Source organism: Geospiza fortis, unplaced genomic scaffold, assembly GCF_000277835.1.
Source record: "Geospiza fortis unplaced genomic scaffold, GeoFor_1.0 scaffold129, whole genome shotgun sequence".
Lineage (NCBI taxonomy): Eukaryota > Metazoa > Chordata > Aves > Passeriformes > Thraupidae > Geospiza > Geospiza fortis.
The window spans coordinates 156,840-182,714 of NW_005054522.1; the positions used below are offsets into that span (position 1 = coordinate 156,840).

The 25,875-nt window shown below is 47.5% G+C and overlaps 1 protein-coding gene across 1 annotated transcript in view; it reads left to right on the plus strand.

Moving 5' to 3' along the window:
- The window catches only part of LOC102039897 (plexin-A4), a gene marked incomplete at its 5' end in the record, with an annotated part of 176,450 nt that overhangs the window by 81,193 nt on the left and 69,382 nt on the right, over positions 1–25,875 (plus strand). The window contains 6 exons of the mRNA XM_031063698.1: positions 6,082–6,178; positions 10,219–10,409; positions 15,064–15,215; positions 15,824–15,941; positions 21,328–21,464; positions 23,050–23,217. Of these exons, the coding sequence (XP_030919558.1) occupies positions 6,082–6,178; positions 10,219–10,409; positions 15,064–15,215; positions 15,824–15,941; positions 21,328–21,464; positions 23,050–23,217 (863 nt within the window). The remainder of the gene's footprint in view (positions 1–6,081; positions 6,179–10,218; positions 10,410–15,063; positions 15,216–15,823; positions 15,942–21,327; positions 21,465–23,049; positions 23,218–25,875) is intronic.

The following is a 25,875-nucleotide window of genomic DNA, read 5'->3' on the forward strand; positions in this document are numbered from 1 at the left end:
CCCAGTGGGAAGCAATGGGAGCCCCAGCACTTGCAATCAGCCCAAAATGATCAAGGAAGAGGGAGGTGGGGAGGGCTGACCCACCTGAGCAGTGCCATTACCTGCTCCAGCGGCTGATCCCTCATCCTTGCTTGGTTCCTGGCCTTGGCACACCCTGGTTGCCACCAGCAAAATCCCTGCTGATGGTTTTGTCCTGAATCCTCCACAGCTCTGTGTGCTGTGAGACCCGAGGTGGTGCAGCTCAAAGCACTGTGTGGCTCAGGGACAGGAGAGAAGTCAGCTCTATTTGTCACATCATTGCACTCCAGCAAGAGATCTCGGTGGCATTTGACTCCGTGGTGTGGCTCACAGTGAAGGGAGTGATAAAAAAAAATAAAAAAATCCAATAAAAAGCAGAGCTGAGAATAAAATGAGCCATTCACAGAAATCATGGGAAAACAGGGTTGTGGGTGGCTAAAAGAGAAGCACAGGGCTGTGAGTTGTAGAATCAGGGAATGGTTTGGGTTGGAAGGGGTCTTAAATCTCATCTAGTTCCAAACCTCCCACTGGCTGATCCCTCATCCTTGCTTGGTTCCTGGCCTTGGCACACCCTGGTTGCCACCAGCAAAATCCCTGCTGATGGTTTTGTCCTGAATCCTCCACAGCTCTGCGTGCTGTGAGACCTGAGGTGGTGCAGCTCAAAGTGCTGTGTGGCTCAGGGACAGGAGAGAAGTCAGCTCTATTTGTCACATCATTGCACTCCAGCAAGAGATCTCGGTGGCATTTGACTCCGTGGTGTGGCTCACAGTGAAGGGAGTGATAAAAAAAAATCCAAGAGAAAGCAGAGCTGAGAAAAAAATGAGCCATTCACAGAAATCATGGGAAAACACAGACAGGCACAGGGCTTTGAGTTGTAGAATAAGGGAATGGTTTGGGTTGGAAGGGATCTTAAATCTCATCTAGTTCCAAAGCTCCCTCTGGGAATGTCACCCTCATACATCCACTTCTCTAATTATTGTTTATCTACATTTAAATGAAAGAGAAACCCAAATAATCACATGGACCCTGTTTGTGGGTGATACCCAGATATAAAAATTCAGTCCCAACTCTGGGGAAGCAAAGGATGCAAGGAAACAGAATGACAGTGAGCAAGAAGTTTTCTGCCTTTTTATGGCTGGAAAACTGATGCAAGGAAGATTAAATGGTTTCCACAGGATTGTGCTAGGGGTTGATGGCAGAGCCAGGTACAGGAATCAATCCCTGGATTTGAGCTCTAATCACAAAAGTGGTGTCAGAGAAAACAGACCAACACTAAAATTCTGCTAAAATTCTGCAGAAGTTTCCCCACTATTGGACATGTTTGAGGTACAAGGGGGGGGGATATACCATGAAACCACTCTGGATTTATCATCCTGAGTGTGCTCAAGCCAAATTACCAAAGGGCAGGATGCTGCAAGTGGTCAGGCATGGATATGGATTTGCACAAACTGCAGGAGCATCTGATGCTACTGGAGAGTTTAAAAGGCAAACAGAAAGGACACTTGTGAGTTCCAAATATTGCTCCTGTGAAGTGCAACAGCTCCTTCTAGTAGATTTTTGGCATTTCCTGAGGAGAGCCAGTCTGTGCTACAGGCAGCACAGCCTTTCCTTCTCAGTCAGCTCCCCAAGTTGCCCACAATTTCCTGCTTTGATGAGATTATTGTGATTAAATCCAGACTGGTCGGACTTAGGGGTCAGATTTACATCTTCTGGGATGCTTTGCCTGTGTTGGAGGCAGCTGTGCCGGGGAAGGTGGAGAGACAAGCCCTGATGGTATGAGCACTGCTCGGGAGTGTCCGGGAAGCTCTGCTCTCCTGGAGATCGATGCTCCAGCCCTTTTTTCTCCCCTGAAACACATTTCCATCATATTGTCACGGCTGAGCGAGTCCTTTTCAAAGACTCCTGTTGAGTTCAGTGGGCTTTGAAGAGGGGTCACAATGAGCGAGCAGCTCCTGTGGTCTGAGGAGGACGGAGCATTTCCTCGTGGTTCCTTTGCAAATTGCTCTGTTTCGCTGCCATGCAGCCCACACAGCATCAGATGGGGTTGGGCAGGGCCAGTGTGAGCATCCTCATCCCAGCTGGCTTCATCCTCACAGCTCTTCCATGGGATTCATCCCCTCACATCCCTTTCCAGCCCTGGATCAAGCCTGATGGGTTAAAAAGTCTAATATGTCTAAAACTCACCTCCAAGGACAGATAAAAGGAAAATGACTTCTTGGAGTCACTTGTTTCTTTAAGCGAGCCTGTGGTATTTGTTTTTTGTTTTTTTTTTTTTTTAAACAACCCCCCTGTGGTGTTACCAGTGACAGCTGCAATCTACTTTTCTGTGCTTTTATTAGGGGAAATATTTTCTCTATAAGTGGCAGTTTTTTTCTTTATTAATATTATTTTACTGTTGTTATTCATTGTGGAATTTCTAGCAGGTGCTGAGTATTTATTAAGGAAACGTGCTTGGTTGGGGGATTGACTCTGCTGGTGGATGGGTTCTTGTGTTGTGTCAGTGGTAGCCCATTCTCATGAAGTCCCTGGAAGACTTGCTTACATTCTCTAAGTGCCTTGGCAGACTCACTTCTGAGGTGCAAAGCACATACAATACTGGAAACAGAAAATATGTACTAACACCCAGACACCTACTGAAACTTGTTTCAAAAACATATATCTATGCTTACACTAGGGGGAAAAAAAGCGCCAAAATTTGCTGAAATCAATGATCTCCAGCTTTTAATACCAATACTTGTCTTATTTTTTTAGAGATGAATATAGAATTTTTCAAAACTAGATTACTTCTTATGAAGGAAAGCAAAGTTTTCGCTCAAGCGAAACGGTGAAGTTGGTGTCAGAATTACAGAGCATTTCCTCGCGGTTCCTTTGCAAATTGCCAGTGTGAGCATCCTAATCCCAGCTGGCTTCATCCTCACAGCTCTTCCATTGGATTCATCCCCTCACATCCCTTTCCAGGTCTGGATCAAGCCTGCTGGGTTAAAAAGTCTGATATGTGTTTACGTCTGGTGCTGCAGACAGATAAGATCTAAAATCCCAGCTGAGCTCCTGCTGCTGGGATCTTCCGTGGGAAGAAAGACTCCAGAGATTCCCTTGCCTCTCCCTGCCTAGGCTCTGCTTCCAGCTCAATCCCAAAACACACACGAGGCTCTGGTGAGGCCCTTTCAAAGACTCTGACTTCAGGATGACCAGTTATTCTGAATATATCAAATTTTCCATTCCCAATCAGCTTTTTCAAAGTGCTGTGCAAAGCAGCTGTTCCTGACTGGCAGAAGTTTAATTATTCACCACTCTTCAGGCACTCTCCTTCCCATTCCTGTCCCCCATTCTTGCATCAGTGATGTGAGTCCAGACAGCTCTGCATCATCTTGGATCTTGCTGGCAGTGACACCCAAAAGTGTCCAAAAAATGCAAATCCTGAATGAGACTGTCTACTGCAAAGGACTTGGCTCACCTGGGCTGCTCTTTTCCTCCATGGAAACCACAAATACCCATCAATTCCCTACAACTGGATCATAATCATAGCAGATTAATGGCTAATTGTGTTTAGTCTGTGCAAAGAGGAATTACTGTGCAAGCAGCTCCCACTCTGCTGTAATGGACAGAAATCACCAGTTACCATTTACTCCCCAATTATCCAGCAATTAATGGATCCAGGAAAACCTACCTGCAAAGCTCAGAGCTTTGGCATCTCTGTGGATAACCATAGCAGGAGTTTAAAGGATGGGGAATTCCTTAGTGACTTTTTTGGCCCAGCCAAACCAGCTTGCTGAGTTACATCTAACCTTGTGATGGGGAAAATATTTTCCTTTCAAAGTGGGACTTTGTCCTGCTGTAGATCCCAGTGAAGTGTGAGATCCCTGCTCTCAAAATTCTGCAGAAGTTTCCCCACTATTGGACATGTTTGAGGTACAAGGGGGAATAAACCATGAAACCACTCTGGATTTATCATCCTGAGTGTGCTCAAGCCAAATTACCAAAGGGCAGGATGCTGCAAGTGGTCAGGCATGGATATGGGTTTGCACAAACTGCAGGAGCATCTGATGCTACTGGAGAGGGTAAATCCTGCTGTGCACTGTGCCCAGCAGTAGTAGCCGGCACAAAATGTTTCTCCCTTCCTTTCTTACTCCCTTCTGCCCTTTCATCAACCATCTCCTCTCCCACCATGAGGTTTTGGCTTTTTGGTGAGGTGTTGGGTGGAAGTTGCTGATGGAGGTGGGCAGTGGGGTGAGCCCTGGGTAAACTGGCTTGAGATAAATCAAAATCTAGGTGGAAAAAAGCTCTCAGCACCACGTGGAGAGAGCCTCCAGAGAGCAGCTTCCATTTCCTTCCTTGGGGTCACCTCTGTGTGCCTTGACTGCCCCTGACAAGTGTTTGTTTAATTCTGTCCAACTCTCTCAGAAGTTTTTTGCAGCTTTTTAAGACATATTTGCTGGAAACTGGATACTCCTTGCTCCAGCTGAAGCTTTTCTGGATCCTAGTAGGGAAAAGTGATTGCCTCCTGGGTTTTACACATGTAACAAACTCTATCTGCTCCACCCCCAAAGGAGGATTGTTTGGGTTTTGGCAGCAATATGGCATTGTTGATTTACAGTCTGTTCATGATCTCCAGCAGTCCCCAGACCCTCTCCTGCAGCACTGCCCAGCCACTCCAATTTCAGAGCAGTTTGCATCGATTCCTCCCACTGAACAGTCCCCATTTGCCAGCATTGAATTTCATTTGGTTGATTTTGGCCCAGTTCTACAATTTGTCAAGTTTGTTTTGAATTCTTAACCCTGCTGTTGGAGGTTTTTACACCCCCTCCAGAACAGTCATGAAATCATCCAAGTCAGTAGTGAAAATACTGAGTAATGCCAGACTCAGGACAGTATTGCTTTTGAAACATCCTCCCAGCTTGACATGGAATTATCTGATTTTTTTTTTTGTTTTGTTTAATGGTTTTTGCATAAACCTTATGGTGGCCTTTCTTAAGTCATATTTCCCTAGTTTGTTTATGGGGAACTGCTGTAGGATAGTAGCAAACACTCTCCTGAAATCCGGATAAATCACATCTGCTGCCTCCCCTTTATCCACAAAGTCATTAAGCCTGACAAAAAGGAAATTAGATTGGGTTGACACAATTTGTTCTTGACAAATCTGTACTGGCTGATTTTTATCACCTTATCATCTCGCAGGTGCTTATAAATTGATTGTTTAATAATATGATGTACTTTCTTTCTGGGAAGCCAAGTTAGGCTGACAGGTCTATAATTACACAGTGGCTCCATTTTCCCCTTTTTTCAGGGGGTTTCCCTGATTTTGAGACTTTACTCAGCTTCCAAGAGTTCTTCAAGACATCCATAGTGAAAATAACCTCACCTAACTCCTCAGCACCTATGGGATACCCAGCAGAGGCACAGCTGGATGGAAGACCCAGAATGTGGAATTTACACCTTAAAGTTGCTCCCAAATTGGAAAAATACTTTTCAAAGCAGTGCTCTACACCCAAAAAATGGATTTCAAAGTTAAGGCCCATCACATGCAAACACACTTAGATCATGGAATATTTTTCTGATTGATTGGCCAAGAGGGAGTGGCTCTAAGTTGAAGAAAGGTTCAGATCAGATATTAGGAAGGAGTTTTTGGCTGTGAGGCTCTGGTTGTCCAGTGAAGCTGTGGCTGCCCCTGGATCCCTGGCAGTGTCCAAGGCCAGGCTGCACAAGGCTGGGAGCAACCTGGGATAGTGGAAGGTGTCCTTGCCATGGCAGAGGTTGGAACTGGATGATCTTTAATCTCCCTTCCATCCCCATTCTGGGATTCTATGAATGTTCATCTAAGGGATAAATGGGTTTTTGTGAGGGGCATGGTTGGAGCTCCACAGCTTTGGGAGCATCCCGTGGCATTATGGTAGGTGCTGCTGATTAGGGAGGTGAGTGACAGCTCCATTTCTCTTGTTCTCCATGCTCAGCACCACCTCTTGCCTCATCCCATCCCCTCCCCACCTCCAGGCACTCTCTAAGTCTGGCTTTGGGGTTTATTATTTTTTTTTTTGGCTTGTTTTGTTTTTCCTCTCCCACTTCTAGTACTCGTACGAAGGGATGGAGATTAACAGCCTGCCAGTGGAGCTGACAGTCGTGTGGAACGGGAATTTCAACATTGACAACCCAGCACAGAACAAAGGTAAAGAGTTATTTCAACTTGTCCTTGGAAGCAGTAACCTTAGCAACGGGCCCTCGCTCCCTACACTTAACAAAGCCGCCACCGTCTCCCCGTGCTGGCTGCTGCACACTTGTTCTCTGCACTCTGCAAATTACCAATTTCTGAGTGCTTTGTGTGCCTCCCCCCAGCCCTCCAACTCTCTCATTCCACCTGTGAAACGCGAGTCTCCCTCCCACTTGTGTTGCTCTCCCTCTCCCTTCATCGTCCTGCCTCCCGCTTCTCCCCGCATCCTCGTGTCTGCTCTTCACGCCCCTCCCTCTCCAGGCTTTTTCTCCCCCTCTTTATTTCTCCTGCAGTGATGCTCTTCAAGTTAACATGCCAGGAGAACGGGCTCTCTGCTCAGAGGCAATTTAGTAATGAGCAGGGGAAGGCAGGAGGGGAGCAGGAAGGCTGTAGCTCTCCAGCGGGAGAATTCTGAGCAAAATAAGATAGTAATGATAAAAAGGATCTGAAAACCACCTGTGTTTAACCACCACTGATGGCACAGGTTTGGTGTGCCCCTCACAGAGGGGGCTGCACATCCAGACACAGCCCTGAGGCTGTCTGGGTGTTTCTGGAGATGGATGGCTTGTCCACATCTTCTTCTTCTTTTTGTCTTTCCACCCTGGAACCTTCCCCCCAGACAACCCCTCCCCCTGGCTGCCCTGCATTTGTAGCTCACACCTGCAGATTCTCTTCTTCTCACATCATCACCTCTCAGAAATGTCTCACTCCCTCTCTTTACCTTGTCGTGGACACTTCCCACACCTTCTCCCACTCAATCTGTCCCCACCAGGTTCTGCCGTGGTGCTGTCACACAGCTCCACACTGTCTTGGTTTGGAAAGACAGGTGTCTGCTAGGGAAGGCAGGAGCCTCCCCTGAAATGGAAAATGTAAATCCCCTTCCTTCAAATTGTTATAATTTCGAAATTAAGGGGGGCTCTCTGGCAAAGATATGGGAGCAGGAATAACAGTTCTTTATTAGAGAAGAAACTAAAAATAAAATAAACAATGCAGTAAATCAAAACAACACTGACAGTCAGAACACAAGCTGACCCCCTGTTGGTCAGGGTGCTGGTAGCAGTCCAATTGGAAATGTGGCTGCAGCCCTCCTGCAGTGCCAGCTGTGCTGCTGCTGCAGCAGGGATCCTGCACAAGGGGGGAGTTTTCCTCTGCAGCTCCAGGGCTGCTGCAGATGGGCCTGGGCTCCCTCTGGCAATGCAGGGCAGCAGAAAGCTGCTCCTCTGGCAATGCAGGGGGCAAAGGCTGCTGTGCTGCTCCAGGCTCAGATTGGATCCAGGTAGGAATGCTTGGCTCCTCCCCTGGGCGCAGCATCTCCCCATGGGATGCTGGAATTGGATCAGCCATGCAGGGACACTCAGTGGCCATGGACAGCAGAGATCTCCTGGAGGGAGGATTGGCTCTGGACACACACCCACCCTCATGCAGAGGGGTGGTCAGTGGGGTTCCCACCAATACCACGTCCAACCTGGACAGCAACACAGAAGGCAACTCTTCTCCCCATGGCACAACACCATCTGCCCTTCTCCACCTCTGAATGGCGGAGATCTGGCACCAAAACCCAAAAACTGTGACTTTTGAGGGTTAAATTCACTCAGCAAACACAACAGGCTGGAGATTCCTGGCCAGCCCTGGCACTCGGTCACAGCCTGTGCTCAAACTGCCACCCCGCCTCTGCTCTGAAGTTGTCTCCTTCTCTCCAAGCTGTTTCCAAGACACTGCTGATTTCCATGGCCCAAAGAGTGCCATGGACTGGGAGAACCTTTAACAGTGTGGCTTGAGGTCAGAATTTGGACCCTTGCCCCAGTCCTGCTTAGTTTTGTGCTACCATAAAATGAGCACCCCTGACACAAGGTGATCCAAACCAAAAATCCTTTTCTTGGGCTGCATTGAGCTATCCTAGGTGATGTGGGAATGAAATAAATCTCATAATCATGATAATCATATTTTAGGACTGTTTGTGCCAGTAACATAAAGCAGACCAGGGGTAAACTCAAGAATCATCTTCTGCACAGGCCTTTTTTGGGTTATTCCAAGCCAAAATGTTGCAAATAATGACTAGGAAAAAATCTGGGAAGCAGCACTGGCTGGTGGCTCTCCCAGATAAGTAATTTGGATATTATCATCATGTTTTTGGTCAGGAGGAGAGTTTAGGCATGTGCCCATAGAGATACCACATGGAAGCAATGCCACACAGAGGTGACCAAGATGCCACTGCTTTCACATCCAGCATCACCATGGGCTGGGCTGGGAGGTTCAAATGCCAAACTGACCCAAACCTGCTAAATTATCTACAGAGATCCCCACTGGTAGCAGCTCAAGCAGAACAACTCAGCAAATTTGAGGAAATCCCACAGAAAACTAAGGAAAGAGGTGTATTCCACAAGGTCTGGAAAACACTGTGTTTGACAGATGTTTTGTAGGCTTTTTGGGGTACTTTTCTTGCACCCAGCCTGCAGAAGTAAAGAGTTTCTGAGTTTTTCTTACATTGGCCAATGCTTGCTGACTTTAAGGGGGAAGGTATGGAGAGACAGAGCCCCTCAGCATAAATATTTCCAAAGCCTTTGAATTCTGGGATTGTGTATAAAGATAAAAAATACTTTAGTCACCCACAGACCCAGCAAAACAGAAGCACAGAGGGAAAATCTCCCAATATGCCCACAAATGAAGGAAAGAAAAAAGTCTGAGAGCCTTGATTCTGTCGCCTTCATCTTCCAGGAGGAGAATTCTGCTATCAGTCCCCTGTGCAAGCCAGGCCTCAGTTTCTACATCTGTAAAATAAGGATAAATAACATGTTCTCATTTTGTAGGAGGACTTCAATATTTTTAGGTTTTATTAGAAAAATCTCAGAGTGCTTCTAATCACTTAACATCTCAAAATGGAGCTAAGCATTAATCACTGCTGTCTGTATTAGAGTGGAATCAACTCTGCTTCAAAGTGGGAAGCAGACAATTTCTGGAGCAGAAGAAAGCGTAAAAGCTGGTTGTGAACCCCTGGAATCAGCTTCATAATGAACCACTGTGTATTCACTGTTACCTCTTGGGATTTCTGTCAAGTGGGAAGTCTGAGTGGCATCACCTTAACCCAAAATCCTGGGAGTTTCACACCCAGGTTTAATCTGTGGGGTGGCCAGTGTCGCTATAGGACATGAAAGAACACCAGCTCACACTGCTGTTCTCAAGGTGAAGAAAAAGGGAAGTTTATTTTCTGACTCTAACATTTATAGTTTTCCAAGAGTGACAGTGGATTGGAGGGGGACAGTGCCACCTCTCCAATGACACTGGACAAACCAACAGTCCATCAACTTTCTCCTCTTCCATAAAGGAATGCAAAACAAGGAGTTATTTACAGAAAGTGTGTGAGAAAGTTCGCTACAAGAATGTCAACATCAGAAGGCTTAGAAAAGCTTAAAAAAACAGGGTGACAGGCCAGGTCTAGAAAATTCTTTTGGGATGAAGTGCTGAGTCTGGTTGTTGGTGACACTTGATGACATTCAGTCCATGAGAAAGGAAGGCACTGAGGCCAAATCACTGCCCGGGCATCATTTCCTCCAGCCTCATGCTTGTAGTGCCTCAGTTTACCTTCTGCTCCCATACCTCTTCCTCTCCCATACCTCTTCCTCTCCCATACCTCTACCTCTTCCTCTTCCTCTGCCATACCTCTACCTCTCCCATACCTCTTCCTCTCCCATACCTCTTCCTCTTCATACCTCTTCCTCTCTCAAACCTCTTCCTCTCTCAAACCTCTTCCTCTCCCGTACCTCATCCCTCCTGCTCTCAGTTTCCAAAAACACCTTTGATGAAGAAGGAACTAATGAATGAACTGTATTTCAAGGAGGATGTCCATGTTATTTGCCCAATTACTCACCTCCCTGGAGAGTTTCCATCCTGCCTCTGGCACGAGCGGCCCAGAACACTTTCCCCTCTTTCTTCCACTGCCATCCCACCCTCCCCTGAGCTGCCTGCCTCTCTCAGGCCCCGTGTGTTTGCTGTCTCTGCAGTTCACCTGTACAAGTGCGGGGCCATGCGGGACAGCTGCGGACTCTGCCTGAAAGCCGACCCCGACTTCGAGTGTGGCTGGTGCCAGGGGCAGAACCAGTGCACGCTGAAGCAGCACTGCCCAGCCCAGGACAGCCAGTGGCTGGAGCTCTCCAGCACCAAGGGCAAGTGCACCAACCCCAAGATCACGGATGTAAGTCGTGGATCTGCGAGAAGCTGGGGGATTCCCTTTCCTTGGTTTGTTTTCCTGGTTTGGGCTTGGGTTGGGGATGGGGAGGTCAGGGCTGAGTTCTGATGGGTCAGGAAAAGCCTCCGGGGATGTGAGGCCATGGTGGCTTCATTGGGTTGGGGATGGGGAGGTCAGGGCTGAGTTCTACTGGGTCAGGAAAAGCCTCTGGGGATGTGAGGCCATGGTGGCTTCAAAGGCAGGAACAAAATTTTTATGTGTCTACAACCCAGCGGTGACCTTGGGTGTTGAAACCCTGGCTGCTGAGAATTGGAGATTTCTGTGCTGCCAGGCACTGACCCCCCAGAGAACACTGCACTGACCTGAGGCCTGGAGAAGCTTCCAGAATGAATAATGGTACTGGGATTGTTGGTGTGCAGTTTGAACAGAAGTGTGTGATATCACAGGGTGGGAAACCCAGAGTTTAAGGGTTTAGAATACAGTAATAGATATAAAGCAAGATGGAGATTTTAGGGTGGAGGCTGGTCCTTCTTCATTATCTTCTTCTCCTTCTTCTCCTTCTTCTTCACCTTCTTCTCCATGGGTTTGGGTGGTTTTGTGTAATTGGATTAAAAAGTCTGCATTGAGGGGCATGGGTGGTTGGTTATTGGGTTAAAAGTGAAAATAATTTAGGTGTAATTTCTTAATTGGACAGTTTATCCTTAAAAGGCCTTGTGGACAGAGAGATAGGGCTCCATTTTTAGCTTGTTAGAGTTCCCTATTGATCATGTGGACTGGGCCAAAGGAAAAGCTGGAGGAAAGGTTCAAAAAGGAAATAAGAAAATAGGAAGACCATAAAGACAAGGGGCAGAAGAAGGGAGACAAGGCAGGGGAGGCAAGTCAGGCCTGAAATCTAAAGGGATTTTTGTCTGCTGTCTTAGGATGGCTTTGCCATAATGCCAGGTGTGTTTTCAGGGTCACAGGACAGACATGAGCCTTGAAAATGAGGGCTCCATCCCTTCCAGCTGCTTTCTGCCTTGAGCACCTCTGTCACCAGGCCTTACTCAAAATGAGCACCCCTTTCAACGTGGCCAGGGCCTGATTTACAAATGGGAAAATCAGGAGGGAAATGAAACAAGGAAAACATGGGGAAATGCAAAAGAGGAAAATCCAGGCTCCACAGTGGTGCTTTAATAGGAATAGTTAGGTGGGTTATTTTCCTAGAAAGCAAGAAAAGCTTTTTAAAGTTGTATTTGATTCAGATTCAAAAAGTGTGGGTGTTATGGAAGAGCCCTAAACCAATATCTATGCTTGAACATTTGGGGAGAGCAAAGGCTGGGTTGAATCTGTTTTTCCTAGATGTTACTGAAAATAACCCCTTTCCCTGTGTTTTGAGCCATCTCCCTGTCATTCACCAGCTTTCAAAGCTCTCTCTCAGTTGAACTGTTGGAGTTCAGTTTATTCTGATGTTTATGGCTCATTCTGGTGTTTCCAAGGTGAAGGTCTCTACTTTACTTGGATTTATCTGAGACAGGTAATTCTGACCCCACCTGAACCACCTGAAGCTGTGAAATCAAACGCAGACAGCCAGAAAGGACAGCTAAATTCAACTGAAAATTCAGCTTTCAGGTCTTGAAAATCACTTGGAGCTGGGGGAAACATTTTAAAAATATTTTCAGATTCTCTGACCTCGTGAAACGATGATAGAATTTGGTACGGGGCAGCTGATGGATGATCAACTAAAGCAGAAATCCAAAACACAAGGACCTGGGAGTGCAGAAGTTCTGAAGGTTCACCCACATTTCCCTGCCATGCTTTAACCCTAATCCTTCATCTCCAGCCTCATTTTGAAGAGCAAACCCCTCATTCTCCACCCTACAGCTCCAGAGTGCTTCAAATTCTGCTGGCATTTCCTCCAACAACTCTCTGAGCTCAAACAGATCATTGCAACACTCACTCATGAAATATTCCAGCTGCCTGCTGCAATCCTTAAGTAGCTCTTGGAAGGCCTTTTTTCTGAGCCATTAGCATGGAAGTAATCTCAAGTGACTGGATATATATTGCAGCTAATGGTAGGTCTGGAGCTGTGGGGTGGGAGCATCCAGAGCCTGGAGAGGAGCCAGGGCTGGATCTCTGCAGGGAAGAACACGTATACTCACACTTGTAGGGGCACTCACACCCCCTGCAGCACTGATCCCCCCATTTCTGTACCAGCTCTGGCATCTACAGAGCCACTCAGGGAAATTAAGGGACTTAGAGACTCGCTGAGCCACAAAAACCTCCTTTAGGAGTGACAAGCAGCAGTTGATGTGAGCAGAGACTGGAAATTGAGATGCAACTCTGGGTCTTCCAGAGGAAGCTGAGGCTTCCTGGCAGCTTTTGTTTCCCTGCCTGGATTTTCCTCCCCAAATCTGACAGGTCTTGTGCCACGTTTTTCACCTGTGATAGAACAGGCTCCTCCTCTCCTGCTGTGAAAACAACCTGGCAGCATCTTCCTCTTGGTTGAATCTATGGCAGAGCTGTGAAATAGGGTTAAAAAATCTTCCATGTGACCCTGGGAGAACCCCAAGCCCTCTTTTGATGAAATAAGTGGTTTTTAAGGAAATAAGTGGGTTTTGAAGCTGGCCTTCACAAATTAAATATTGCCCAGGAAAGGATTCCGTGGTGCTGTGCTGGCTTTGCTCTAGGAAGTTTCCTGTTGATGCTTTTTGAGTCAGACCAAGAATTTTTTGAAATCTTCTGTTTTAGACAGCTTTCCCTTTCCCTTTCCCTTTCCCCTTCCCCTTCCCCTCTCCCTCTCCCTTTCCCCTTTCCCTCTCCCTTTTCCTCTTCCTTTCCCCTTTCCCTTTCCCTTTCCCTTTCCCTTTCCCTTTCCCTTTCCCTTTCCCTTTCCCTTTCCCTTTCCCTTTCCCTTTCCCCTTTCCCCTTTCCCTTTCTTTTTTCTTTCCTGGGAAACCACCACAAATTCCTCCTGGTTCCTGTTAGAGTCAGTCACGCTCATTGAGGAGCTGGTTCACAACACCTACAATTAATATCCTAAAGTTAATATCCTAAAATTAAATATCCCCTAGAGGCACCTGGCTCTCCCTCCTTTTATTAAAGGTTGGGGCATCTAAAAATCACCCTTTGGGTGGGAATTACACCAACCCTGGTGCCAGGCTGGGTGCTGGGAAGGGGCTGGGAGCAGCAGGGCATGGCTGCCAGCCCCAGGTTCCCACCTGGCAGAGCCAGGGGCAGGTGGGAATGGCCCTGAGACAGGGAATTCCCCTTTGCTCACTGCAGGGAGAGCTGTGCCAGCCCTGGCAGATGGCAGCCATGGCATCCTGAGCAGGCAGCAGGGAACACCCTGCTAGGGAAGCGTTTGAACCCCTCTCAAGTGGGCAGTGGCATGGCAAAGTGGGCATGGCGAGGAGTTGGAAGGGCAGGATAGAGATAATTAAGGGCCAGCCCTGTGATTCTGGTGTTGTTCCAATGCTCAGGAGACAGTTCCAGTGCTGATTCCCACCTGGCTCTGGACAAGGGGGATGGAGCAAGGCCCTGTGAGGGTCTGGTGCAGGGCCAGGCTGGCATGCAAACACCATTCCAGCAGCCCCCAGCTTGGTTGGGATGGTTGCTCCTCTCATGCTGAGACCCAGAAGCTCCACAAATAATCTGTCCATGCTCCCTGCATGCCCTTACAATGGCCCCAGCTCTCCCAGGAGGGAAACTGGAGCTCTTTCAGGAAGAGGTGTTGGCACAGAGCAGCTGCTGCTGCTCTCAGTCACCATCCACCTCCTCCACACCTAACCCAACACCCAGTTCCTGCTGTGGCTTGGCTGGCTTTTTTCCACGTGGACATTTTCAGCTGAATTTCTGACGTATGACCATTACCTCCATGTGCTTTGGGCTGGGAATTTAGGATTTCAAGTGACTGGCTCAACCCTTTATGTCCTTGTCTTGTCCTTTCTCCCATTTCTCTCCACTGTGTCCCCCTGCTGCCTTTCCATGGCTCATATCTACAAAGTGCAGAGCTCACCTGCAGCTCCACAAATCCCCACAAAAAATCTTCAACTCACCTCTGGATGTTTTGCAAGTAGTTGAAAGACAGTAAATGAGTTCTGGGGCAGAATTTTGCATACTCTGTGTATCTGAAGTAGGCTTGTTCAGCATTTATAAGTGTCCCTAGTGATCCCCAAAAGTTGTCTGTTCTTTCACCTGACAGGTTTTGTATTTGTGTTGCCCCCAGATGAAGGGAAGGAATGATGAATCTGATTCCATGTTCTGAGAAAGCTAATTTATTATTTTATGATACTCTATTATATTAAAGAATGCTAAACTTTACTATACTGAAGAATAGAGAAAGGATACAGACAGAAGGCTGAAAAGATAATAATGAAAACTCATGACTCTCTCCAGAGTCTCAACATAGCTTAGCACTGATTGGTCATTGAATCAAAACAACTCACAGCAGAATCCAATGAAACAATCACCTGTGGGTAAACAATCTCCAAACACATTCCACATGAGCAAAACACAGGAGAAGCAAATGAGATAATTATTGTTTTCCTTTTTCTCTGAGGCTTCTCAGCTTCCCAGGAGAAAAATCCTGGGCGAAGGGATTTTTCCAGAAAATGTGAATGCCACAGACAGGATTCTGGTGCCTGGTTTGATCGTTCTCTTTTCTCTTGGCTTGTTTCCCCAGATCAACCCCGTGACGGGCCCTCGTGAGGGAGGGACCAGAGTGACCATCCGTGGGGAGAACCTGGGGCTGGAATTCCGCGATATTGCCTCCCACGTCAAAGTGGCCGGCGTGGAGTGCAAGCCCCTGGTGGAAGGGTACATCCCAGCAGAGCAGTAAGTGGGGTGTGTGGCACAGCAAAGGCCACAGCACACCTAATGACATTCCTACCCGTAGGGCCTTCCAAGGAATCCATTCCGACCTGGGAATTGAGGGATGGAAGAGGATATTCCTCATGTACAGCTTGGGATAATCCATTTATTTAATAATCCAGTTATTGCTGTGTTTGGATTGCATATTTAGGTGATCCTCATGGCAAATGCCTTGAAGTTATCCTGGTTTTCACCAAGCAGTCACCCCAAGGTGTTCAATTCCAGTTTGGAAGGCAGCAATCCTGAAAAGACTCTTGGTAAATTGCAGAAGTGATCATTAAACCTTAGAGCTGCCTCCACCATGCCAGGCTGGAGCTGAGAAGGATGGAGCCAGACCTCAGCCCAACATTTCTCTGGGTATTTAAGTAGCTTTACACCACCTCAGCACTTGTCCCAACCAGAAGCCACCGCTTTCTAAATAATAACTTAATCCACAATGTGGATTCTGGATGGGACAGAAGAGGGTGGATTAATCTTCAGTCCATCCTCCAGCAGTGAGGGCTTTTAGCTGCAGGTCCATCTTACCAGAACCACTCCTCAAACTCTGCTCCTGGTTGGTATTTTCCCCTCAGGATTGTGTGTGAGATGGGGGAGGCTAAGCCCAGCCAGCATGCCGGATTTGTGGAAATCTGCGTGGCCGAGTGCAAGCCCGAGTTCATGGCCAGGTCTTCTCAGCTCTACTACTTCATGGTAAGTTCCTGAAAAAGTTCTCCTTGGCCCTGAACTCCTTGGCCATGCTCCTCTTTGAACCTCTGTCCATTGTCCTTCACCACATTGAGCCTCCGAGCTCTTCGCTGCCGTTCCGGTGCACCAAATTGTTCATTCCATTTCCTTTCAACATCTTGTTCCCAGCAAAAATAGCTGGTCTAATTAAAGTTTTAACAACCTAATAATAGTCCAGATTATTAGTCCAGTTACAGTTCCATGCAGCCGCGGTCCAAATTAATACAGAAAATTCTCATTAATAGTTAAAAGTGCTGTACAGGAAAGAATAAAAAAGAGCTAAAAAAGGGAAAAATTTCCCTAGTATCTTTTTTTTTTCGGGACGTGATGCTTTTGCTACCAACACCCCTCTGCTTGGAGCCACTGGTGTCCTCCAGAAGAAACTTGGGGGCTGTCACTACTGATTACAACCCCGAGATCTTCAGCAGCATGATTGTGATGGTCTTGATTGGGTTTCTTTCTCCTCCCTCCTGGATTCCCCCAGGTGTTTATTCATCCCATCCACACCAGGAGCACTGGGATCAGGACAGATCCAGCTCAGGCTGCTGGTGAGCTGTAGGATCTGACTGGGGCTCAGTGCTGGTTTTGGATGCTCCATGATGAAACAAGAGACACCTGCAAGCTTCAGCTTCAGTTCAAGTGCAAACACATGTTGTACACTCAACCCATGCTTTATTCCTCCCTTCTGATGATGTTCCTTGTCCAAGAGACCTGATTATTCCTCTAAGGCCCCTTGCTGGCGACATGCAAGCATTGTCTGGCCTTGATCTGTTCAGATCTGTGCAGGTTTGAGATGAGAGGGTCCCTTTGTTCCCATCAAAAGCTCTCAGCTCTTGCAGGAGAATGGGTCTCTTCTGAAATTATTCACATGCCTGAGCATTTCTTTATGGTAAAGGGAACTTGTAATGAATGCAAATGTCTCGGATTCCCCCCTCAAGCTACAGAAATTTCTCTGTTCTCTGCATTTCCCGATGTCACTCAGGTGTTGCGGTGGCGGGGGCACAGAAACACCTTGAGAGAAAGCCCCTACCAGGCAGCCAGAAGGGCTCTTTCCAGGACATTACACTTCAACGTGTCACCTTTGCTACTCCTGGAATTACTGTCTGCTTTTGATCATCCGTGTCCATCTGTGACAGCTTTTCCCTCCGCTCGCCGCCTTCCCAGCTGCCAGGGCACGAGCACGAAGCCATCGGGGTTTTTCTCTGCTCAATACCTCCATACCTTTGTGCTAGACAAAAAAAGAAAAACAACAAAATACAGACACTCTCCAGCCTGCCCATCATATTCCCTCTCCCGTGTCCGCTGCTTTCACAGTGGGAGCTGTGTTTTTTTGGCTTGCTCAGGTTTTTCTGCCAGGAGGGCAGAGATGCTGTTGCAGGAATCTCAACGCGCCTTGGCATCCTGCAGCGGTGCGTGGCAGCTTGAAGGGAAAGAAGATGTTTGAAAACTCAGGGAAGGGCATCACCTGGGAGATAAATGTCACTTCTTGACTCATAGCAAATCTTCTGGAAAATTGGTTTTCGAGAGGTTTGAAGGAAAACTTGGTCAAAGTTGGCCAATTGGTTCAGCCTTTCCCTGTCTTGCAAGAATTCGAAGAGATGATGGTTTGGGCTCAACAGAGTGTTTAATTTCAGTGTTTTAAGAAAGAGGTGGCTTAGCTTAGAGATGCCAGAATGGTTCTTCTCCACCTTTCTAACCAGAACTTTTAAATTCAAATAGCTGCTCGTTTGTTTTAAACTCATCTGTGATCAAAACCTGCAAATTGCATTAGAAAGTACAATAAGCCAAGAGGGAAACAAAGCTGAAATGAAATTTAGATGATCTAAATGAAGTATTTTTTTTTAGTTATTCATTTTCTTGCTGTGATTATTGCCCCAGTCTTTCAATGAAAAAAATATTGCATTTACTCAAGAAAGTTTACCTTTATTCTGGCTTTAGATGAAAATATTGTGTCTCAGTGCAGGTGTTGTGGGCTGCTCCACATTTCTTCTGATTCTGCTCCTAAAATCCTTGTTTTGGGAAGCATTTTCCATCCATCCCTTTCATCTTTCCCCTCTTGCTGCTACTGTGGAACCTCTAGAAAGGACACTCAGGTGCACAAGCTGTGTTTGAGTCACAGCTTGCTCTTCCTGTGTTCCCAGGAGGAGTGGAATGGGAACCAAGGTCCTGACAAGCTCCATGTGTGGCAGTTTAGACCCACCTCTGATGGTGCTTCTCTGGGGAAAACCTGTGTGCAGGAGATGCTGGAGGAAAGAAAGGGTTGGGAAGCTGAGGAAAGTAGGTAAAATCCTAGAAAACACAGAAAATTTCCTGTCCTCTTTTCCTTGTTGTCACTCTCCAGCCTATCACAGATGCACAAGACTCTCTTTGCATTTTCCACCACCTTCCACCACTGAGGAAATGGTGAATAATCTGGAGTTTTGCTGTGAATGTGCTGTGCAATATTCAGGAAGGCCACTGTGAATAATTTAAGGCTGATCACAGCTTTGAAAGCTGAGCCACAAACCCGTTTGTAAGATTGGCTCCAGGCACAGCAGGGCTTTGCCATGGAGCCTTCCTGTTGTGTCTGTGGCCTGTGAGGATCCTCAAAATGCCATGGCTGCTTTACCTACCCCAAGGAGAGGGCAGGGTACCCACCCAGGGGTGAGACAAAGCTCCTTTGGGTCTTTAACTCAGATGTTCTCTATGATTTTTGAAGCTGTGTGGGCTTTGGGCACCAGGCTGGCCATTCCCAACCCATTTTCTGCCAGCTGGGAGGTCACCTCCCAGCATCAGCCATCAAGGTCACAGGAATTTGTACTGGTGGGGGTGTCCATCAGTAAGGGAGCTGCCATCAGAGTTTGAGGTGGTACCCAAAATATAAATGAGCAGTACTGAAGTGCATCCTTTGCATTTCCATACTCTTCCGGCGGTTTTTTATCCCATTAAAAGAGAATAGTAGAGAATATTCCCAGAAAATCACACTCCAAGAATGGCTGGAATGCTGCCCAGTGGAAAAAGGACCTGTGGCTGAACATGAGGCCAGGTGTATCCAGGTGGCCAAGAAGCCAAAGGCACCTGGATTGTATCAGGAATAGTGGGGCCAGCAGGACCGGGGCAGTGCCCACTCCACTGTGCTGGGCACTGCTGAGACCCCACCTCAAATCCTGGATCCAGTTTTGAGCTCCTCAGGGAAGGGAATGGAGCTGGGGAAGGGTCTGGAGAACCAGGAGGGGCTGAGGGAGCTGGGAAGGGGCTGACCTGGAGCAAAGGAGGCTCAGGGGCCCTTGTGGCTCTGCACAAGTCCCTGCCAGGAGGGGACAGTCCAGGCGAGACAGGAGGAGAGGGAACGGCCTCAGGCTGGGCCAGGGGAGCCTCAGGGGGGATTTTGGGGAAATTTCTTGATGTTCAAGGTGCTTAGAGAATTGCTTTAGTTGTGGCCTTGCCAGTGCTGGGTTAATGCCTGGACTTGCAGCTCATAGGGGTCCCTTCCAACCTCAAAAATTCCATGATTCTAAGTATAAAACCAGTTTCCAAACCATCAGGTGATAACCAGCCAGGTTTACACACAGAAAGTGCCCAGCTCTGACAACAGATCCTTCTGCAGAGCTGTAAGTGTGGTTTTCATGTTCTGCCCTTCCTCCAAGAGCTGCATTTAGAACAGGAGCAAAATGGAAAAATGGAAATCTTGCCGCTGTTTTTCAAAATGATTAAACCAGAGGGGCCTGGGAACAGAGGTGGCTCTGTGTGTGTGAGAGTGGGAGCTGTGGTGTGTGTCAGGTGGTTTTATAAACATGGATTAATGGTCTCCAAAGCTCAATAAGGTGACTGCATGATGTACCTGCTCGCTCAGAGGAGCTGAGAGCTTCAAGCACTTGTGTCATCATTCTTAAGGAGAGGGGGAAAGAAATAATCTTCATTTAAATGCATATAGTAGCTTTTCACTTGGGACTGAATGGAAAGTTTTTCTATTAAAATGCAAATGAAAGAATAAACTGTAACACCAAATTTCTCCCTGAATATTGATGTCTCCTCTCTGCATTGTGGTAACAGGGTGATCTGTGCCTTGAGTGCGAGTATTTTATCTTGATTTGGGGAAGAAGGGAGGGTGGCAAGGTAAGAAAAAGAGTTTTGAGATTTGGGGCCTCTAAAGGAATTGTGCCCCGTTTTGATATATTAACACAACGTTGTGTTAGGCTGGGAAAAGAGGCTCAGAAAATCAGCAGGGAAAAGGAAAAGGTGTTTAAGTGGGCAGTGCTGCTCCTGTGGCTGTGGCATTTCAGAGAAGCACCACCACCACGTGTCAGTGAAGGACAGCTCGAGGCTGCCTCAACATCCAGGTCAGAAAAGAGAAAGATTTAGGGTCGTGTGTGGGCATTTTGCACCAGAGCAGGTCCAGGCTGGACATCAGGAGGAATTTCTTCATGGAAAGGGTTGTTGAACATTGGAATTGCACCAGGAGGTGATGGAGTCCCATCCCTAGAGGTGTTCAAAGAACAGCTGGATGAGCTCTGTTCTGGTTGTCAGGGCGGGGATGGGTCACAGGCTGGACTCAATGACCTTGGAGTGATTCTGGGATCCTGTGGGGCAGAGGCAAGAGCAAACTCAGATGTTCTGCTGAGCTCTCCTCCATCCGAGGGGGAATGGCTCCCCACTGCCAGAGGGCAGGGTTAGATGGAATATTGGGAAGGAGTTGTTCCCTGTGAGGGTGGGGAGGCCAAAGAAGCTATGCTTCATCCCTGGCAGTGTCCAAGGCCCGGCTGGACAGGGCTTGGAGCACCCTGGGGTAGTGGAAGGTGTCCCTGACCATGGCTGGGGTGGGCCTGGCTGATCTTTAAGCTCCCTTCCCACCCAAACTGTCCTGTGATTCTGAGGATCAATGAAGTTGAGTGATCTTCTCAAAACCAAACAATTTTCATCACTTGTGAGTTCCACAGCTTGGAGGTGGAGATTCCCCATTAAGATCCAGTCAAACCAGCTCACTGCCTGAGTTATCCTGCAGAGCTGGTGGTGTGTGACAGCAACAAGAGCCCTGGGCTGTGCCAAACAAGCAGTGGAGATGAGAGGTTGTGACCCAAGGTGCTCCAGGCATGGACCTGGCATTGTAGGAATATTTCTGAGTGGGCACAAGGGCAGATTTCATTTTGGAGGAGTGAGAACAGACTGGGGTTGGGTCTGAACTCATCCCAAACCTGGCATTCGAGCAGAGAGTCTCTGACAGGTCTGGTGTCACCCCAGGCTCCTTTATCAGCCAGATGTGGCCAACTTCAGAATTACCCTGATTAATCCTTGGGGGTGCCTCCCTCTCTCCAGCACTAACAGGAGAGGGAAGGTCCCTGTGCTGTGTCTCCAACACCTCCCTTTGCCTCCACAGACTCTGACCCTCTCTGACCTGAAGCCGAAGCGAGGACCAGTGTCGGGTGGCACCCAGGTGACAATCACAGGCAACAACCTCAATGCTGGCAGCAATGTCATTGTGACCTTTGGGAGACAACCCTGCCTCTTCTACAGGTACAGATGAGCCCTCCCTGCTGCTCATGCCTGAGTGTGAAAGATTAAATGCCAATTAAAGTCAGGAAACTTCTCCTGCAGCCCTGACACCTTGTCCCTCAAGTGGCTCCTTTGCTGCAACGGGACTTGTGCATTCTGCACCATGCACAGCCCTGCTGGCCATGTTTTGGGGAGAGAAAATAGGATTTATTTCATTGTTTTGACTGGTATTTGATGTGCTTTTTCCCGTGGCCTCTTGTCAGATTTCAGTACAATTCTCCATGGTCCTGTGCTCCACTACTTGCTCTGGGAGTGCGTCGTTTAAAAGATTCATTTTCATGTCCCTGCTTTAGTGGAGGTGACAAAGAAAATCTGACAACATCAGTTCGAAGTACTAAACCACCTCCCTTTTATCCCAGAATAGTCCTGTAGCGCTGAGAAATGGATGATTTGCAACATTTCAGCTCGGTGTTGGCTCCTGCTCAATGGCGCTTCAGAGAGGCTTAATGTCAGTGTTACCTGCTGGATGTTTCCTGATCCCTGTGAGAATGAGCCTGAATCCCATTCCCAGGGGCTCCTGCAGCTCCAAACTACCCAGAGCAACACATTTTGCTGCCAGTAAAGATGGGGGCTGAAGATGAAGTTGGCACATTTCTCCCAAATATGTCCTTGGCAGAGGAAAAGCTCATTCACAGGGGACCTGGGAGCACAGCCCTGGGGCAATGCCCTTCCCTCTCCTGGCTGTGGGGATCCTCTTTAGCAGCCTGTCATGACTGTGGAGCGATCCAGCATCCAAAATTCAGCAGGGTGAAGTCACAGGCTGCGATTTGAAATGCCAAGTGGGAGCCACAGCTGCTTGGAGATGTTCTCTGAAGGCTGGGGAATTTTAGGAGGGATTGAGCACTGTCTTTTGGGGGAATTTGGAGGGCACCTGGAGGGTGCAGTCATTGGAGGTGACTTACACCCCCATTTTAGGGGTATAAGGTGAGGCTGCATCACAAATCACAGGACTGGGAAGTCTGAGAATGTTTGGTGTCCAGATTTTTGACTCATTTTGAAAGGAATGCAGACCTGGAGCTGGTTTTGAGCCCTGCCAAAAAGGAAAGGTTTATGCAGAATCCTCTTTAATCATAAAATGCTTCCCACTCTATTAGCACTTCCAGAGGTCCCAGGCATGCTGCAAACTGCACTTAAAACAAGACTTACAGTCCTAATGCAAAGCAAACTTTATGATCCCAGACTGCAAAGCTGAGGTGCAAACACCCCTTTTACGAGCTGCTGCTGCACATGTCTGCAGGCAGGAAGGAAACATCCATCAAATGTTTAATCACAGAGAAATACTTCTGCAGAGGGACCTGGTTTGGACTGCCCTTGGGCTTCAGATTTTACTCTGAGTCCTGAGAGATGAGGGCTCTTGTGGTTTTATTTAAACCAGTGAAAAGGCAATGCCACTTCCCCAGAGACTGCTGCAGGAACACAAATGGTTCACACTGAGTTCCACCTCTTCTGTGCATAGGTTTGGGCCACAGGACATGAGAATAAATAATTGGGCTCTTTTTTTGCACCATTTTGCTGCTGGTTCACATTTACTTTCTCCTCCTCCCAGGAGATCCACCAAGCACATTGTCTGTAACACCACAGCCTCCTATGAAGGCTTTGAGAAGGTGAAGGTGTCTGTGAGAGTGGACAAGGCCAAGATCCATCAGGAGCTGCACTATGAATATGTAGAGGATCCCACCATCCTGAGGATCGAGCCTGAGTGGAGCATCTTTAGGTGAGCATCCCAGGAAAACCCTTCTCCCAAATCCCATGGTTTTTTAAAGGAGCACTGCTCTGATAACTTTGGCCCTTGGTGTAGAAAACTGATTTCCAAGCATTGTGTCCACCAAGAATTTGTGCAGAGAAACTTTCCAGAGCCAATTGATCCCTTAGGGTGGATTAGAGTGAAATGACACTGAATGGTCAGTGTTTGTAAATATATAAAGATATAAAGATATAAATACATATGTTTATTTTAGAATGATTTGGTTTTAGCTACAAAGCCATTTTGGTTGTTATTATCTCTAGCAATATGAAAATACAAAAGCCTAAAAACATCACATAAGCAAATGGGTAGGAAAGAAAAGGAAAGGATGAGAGTAGAAAGATTGCACCACTCATAGGCTCCACAGAACTTGGTCATTGCAATTTTTGATGTCTGTCAGTTGAAGTGATGGTCACAGACTGGATCCATCAGAGGACAAGGGGCATCCCAAAGAAACAATGAAGAAAATCCCCAGAACAAAACCTCTGTTGGGTTTATACTCAGATGGGAACACCCAGCGGGGAGTTTCCCACTGGATGATGGAAAGCTGTGGATCAGGATGATGGAATGTGTTGGATCACAAGTTTTTGACACTTTCTAAGTTGACACAGCTGCCTCTTGCACCAGCCCAGCTGGCTCCATTATGTCCCATCCTGGCCCAGCAGCAGAGTGAGCACTTTCGGGGGCTCTGTGTGAATGTTCCAGCACGGCCCTGGGCAGGGGAGTTACCACAGCTGAGATCACTTGATGCCTCAGGTTTAGCTTTTATATTTTTCACATTCTGTGCTGCTTTAGTGTATGGGTCTGGGCTTCATATTATGGGATGGTGAGCTCTGTGCCCAGAGCAGGGAGACAAAACAATTCCTGCTCCAGCTGGGCACCAAGGACAAATGACCCAAATCTCAGCCCAGGAGCACAAACACCGTGGGCTGGAGAGAGAAAAACAAGCAGGGTGGGACTGCAGGGGCTAAAGCTGGAATGGGACAATGAACTGCAAGGTGCAAATGGAGCAGAACTGATCCCAGGGAAAGACCCCGGGAGCGCTCGTGCATTTTGGGGCCATTTTGGTTCATCTTGGGTGCAGCCCTGGCTGGGCTCTGGTGCTGCCCAAGGTGGATCCGTGGAGGAGATCCTTTTCATAAATCCCTGCTTCATTCTGGAACTCTGCCCAGCCTCTGTCCTAGCTCAGCCTGCACAAGGCATCACACTTGATAAGGACAAAGTTCCTCCTCCCAGGGTTGGCTCTTTCCTTATCTGGTCCAACACCAGCTGCAGCCTGAGCGGGGCTGAGCCGGCCCCTGGCACCTGGGTGGGTGCTTTGCCCATGGCAGCTTCACCTGAGTGTTTGAGCATCGCAGTGTCTCTTCTAGAATCGCATTCTTCTCCGTAGACCTGGGAGGACTGGACAAGAGTATCACATTTATCTCATCCCAAGTTCCCTCCACACTCCAAATCCTGTTTGTACGTGTATTTGGGGAAGCGTGGCTTCAGTGGTCACAGATGAGCAGCTGCTTCTTTGCAGTTTGCTACAGTGGGAAAAAGCCTTTCCATGATTTTATCAATATTTAAGCCAAGAACCATTTCATTCTCTCACAGTTTGCATGCTGCAATTCCTACTTTCCCACACCCTCCATGGACTTGAAATTCCTGTATTTCCCACAGCCTTCACAGACTTGAAATTTCTACATTTTTCATAATTCTCATGGACTTGAAATTTCCACAATTCCCCCAGCCCTTATGGACTTGAAATTCCTATATTTCCCACAGCCTTCCCACATTTCCCACAGCCCTCATGGATTTGAAATTCCTACATTTCCCACAGCCTTCATGGACTTGAAATTTCTACATTTTTCATAGCCTTCGTGGACTTGAAATTCCTGTATTTCCCCCAGCTCTCATGGATTTGAAATTCCTACAATTCTCACAGCCTTCATGGACTTGAAATTTCTACATTTTTCATAGCCTTCGTGGACTTGAAATTCCTGTATTTCCCCCAGCTCTCATGGATTTGAAATTCCTACAATTCTCACAGCCTTCATGGACTTGAAATTTTTCATTTTTCATAGCCCTCATGCACTTGAAATTCCTACATTTCCGCCAGCCCTCATGGATTTGAAATTCCTATATTTCCCACAGCATTTATGGCCTTGATGCCTCAGGACTAAGCACTGCCTGCTTGGCCATGGTGCCTGAAAGCCCCAGGGCTCTGTCCTGAGATGAAACACAATGGGAGCCCTGCTCCCTGCCCCATTTCTCCTCGTTAGGGATCCCTTTTTCTCCTCACCCCCTTGATGCTGCTTTGGTGAATTCACAGGGTTCACACGAAGGTGCCTGAGAGCAGCGTTTGCCCTGGTTGTGGAAAGCATCAAAGTGATCCCCAAACTCTCAGAAGCCTGGAGAAACGGCCTCAGGAAGGGAGAAATTGGTCATTAAATGCACTGGTATTTCCTTGAAAAGATACAAAATAAGAAATCTTAGTCTCCCCTCATTCATCCAGGCAGCTCTGTGCTTCCCTGTCAAACTGGACTGATTGGAGAACCTGGGGATTAGGAGCAGGGCTTCTAAATCCCCCCACTTCAGCTCCCATCCCAAAGATGTTTTCACAAATCAATTAGTGCCTTTAATTAC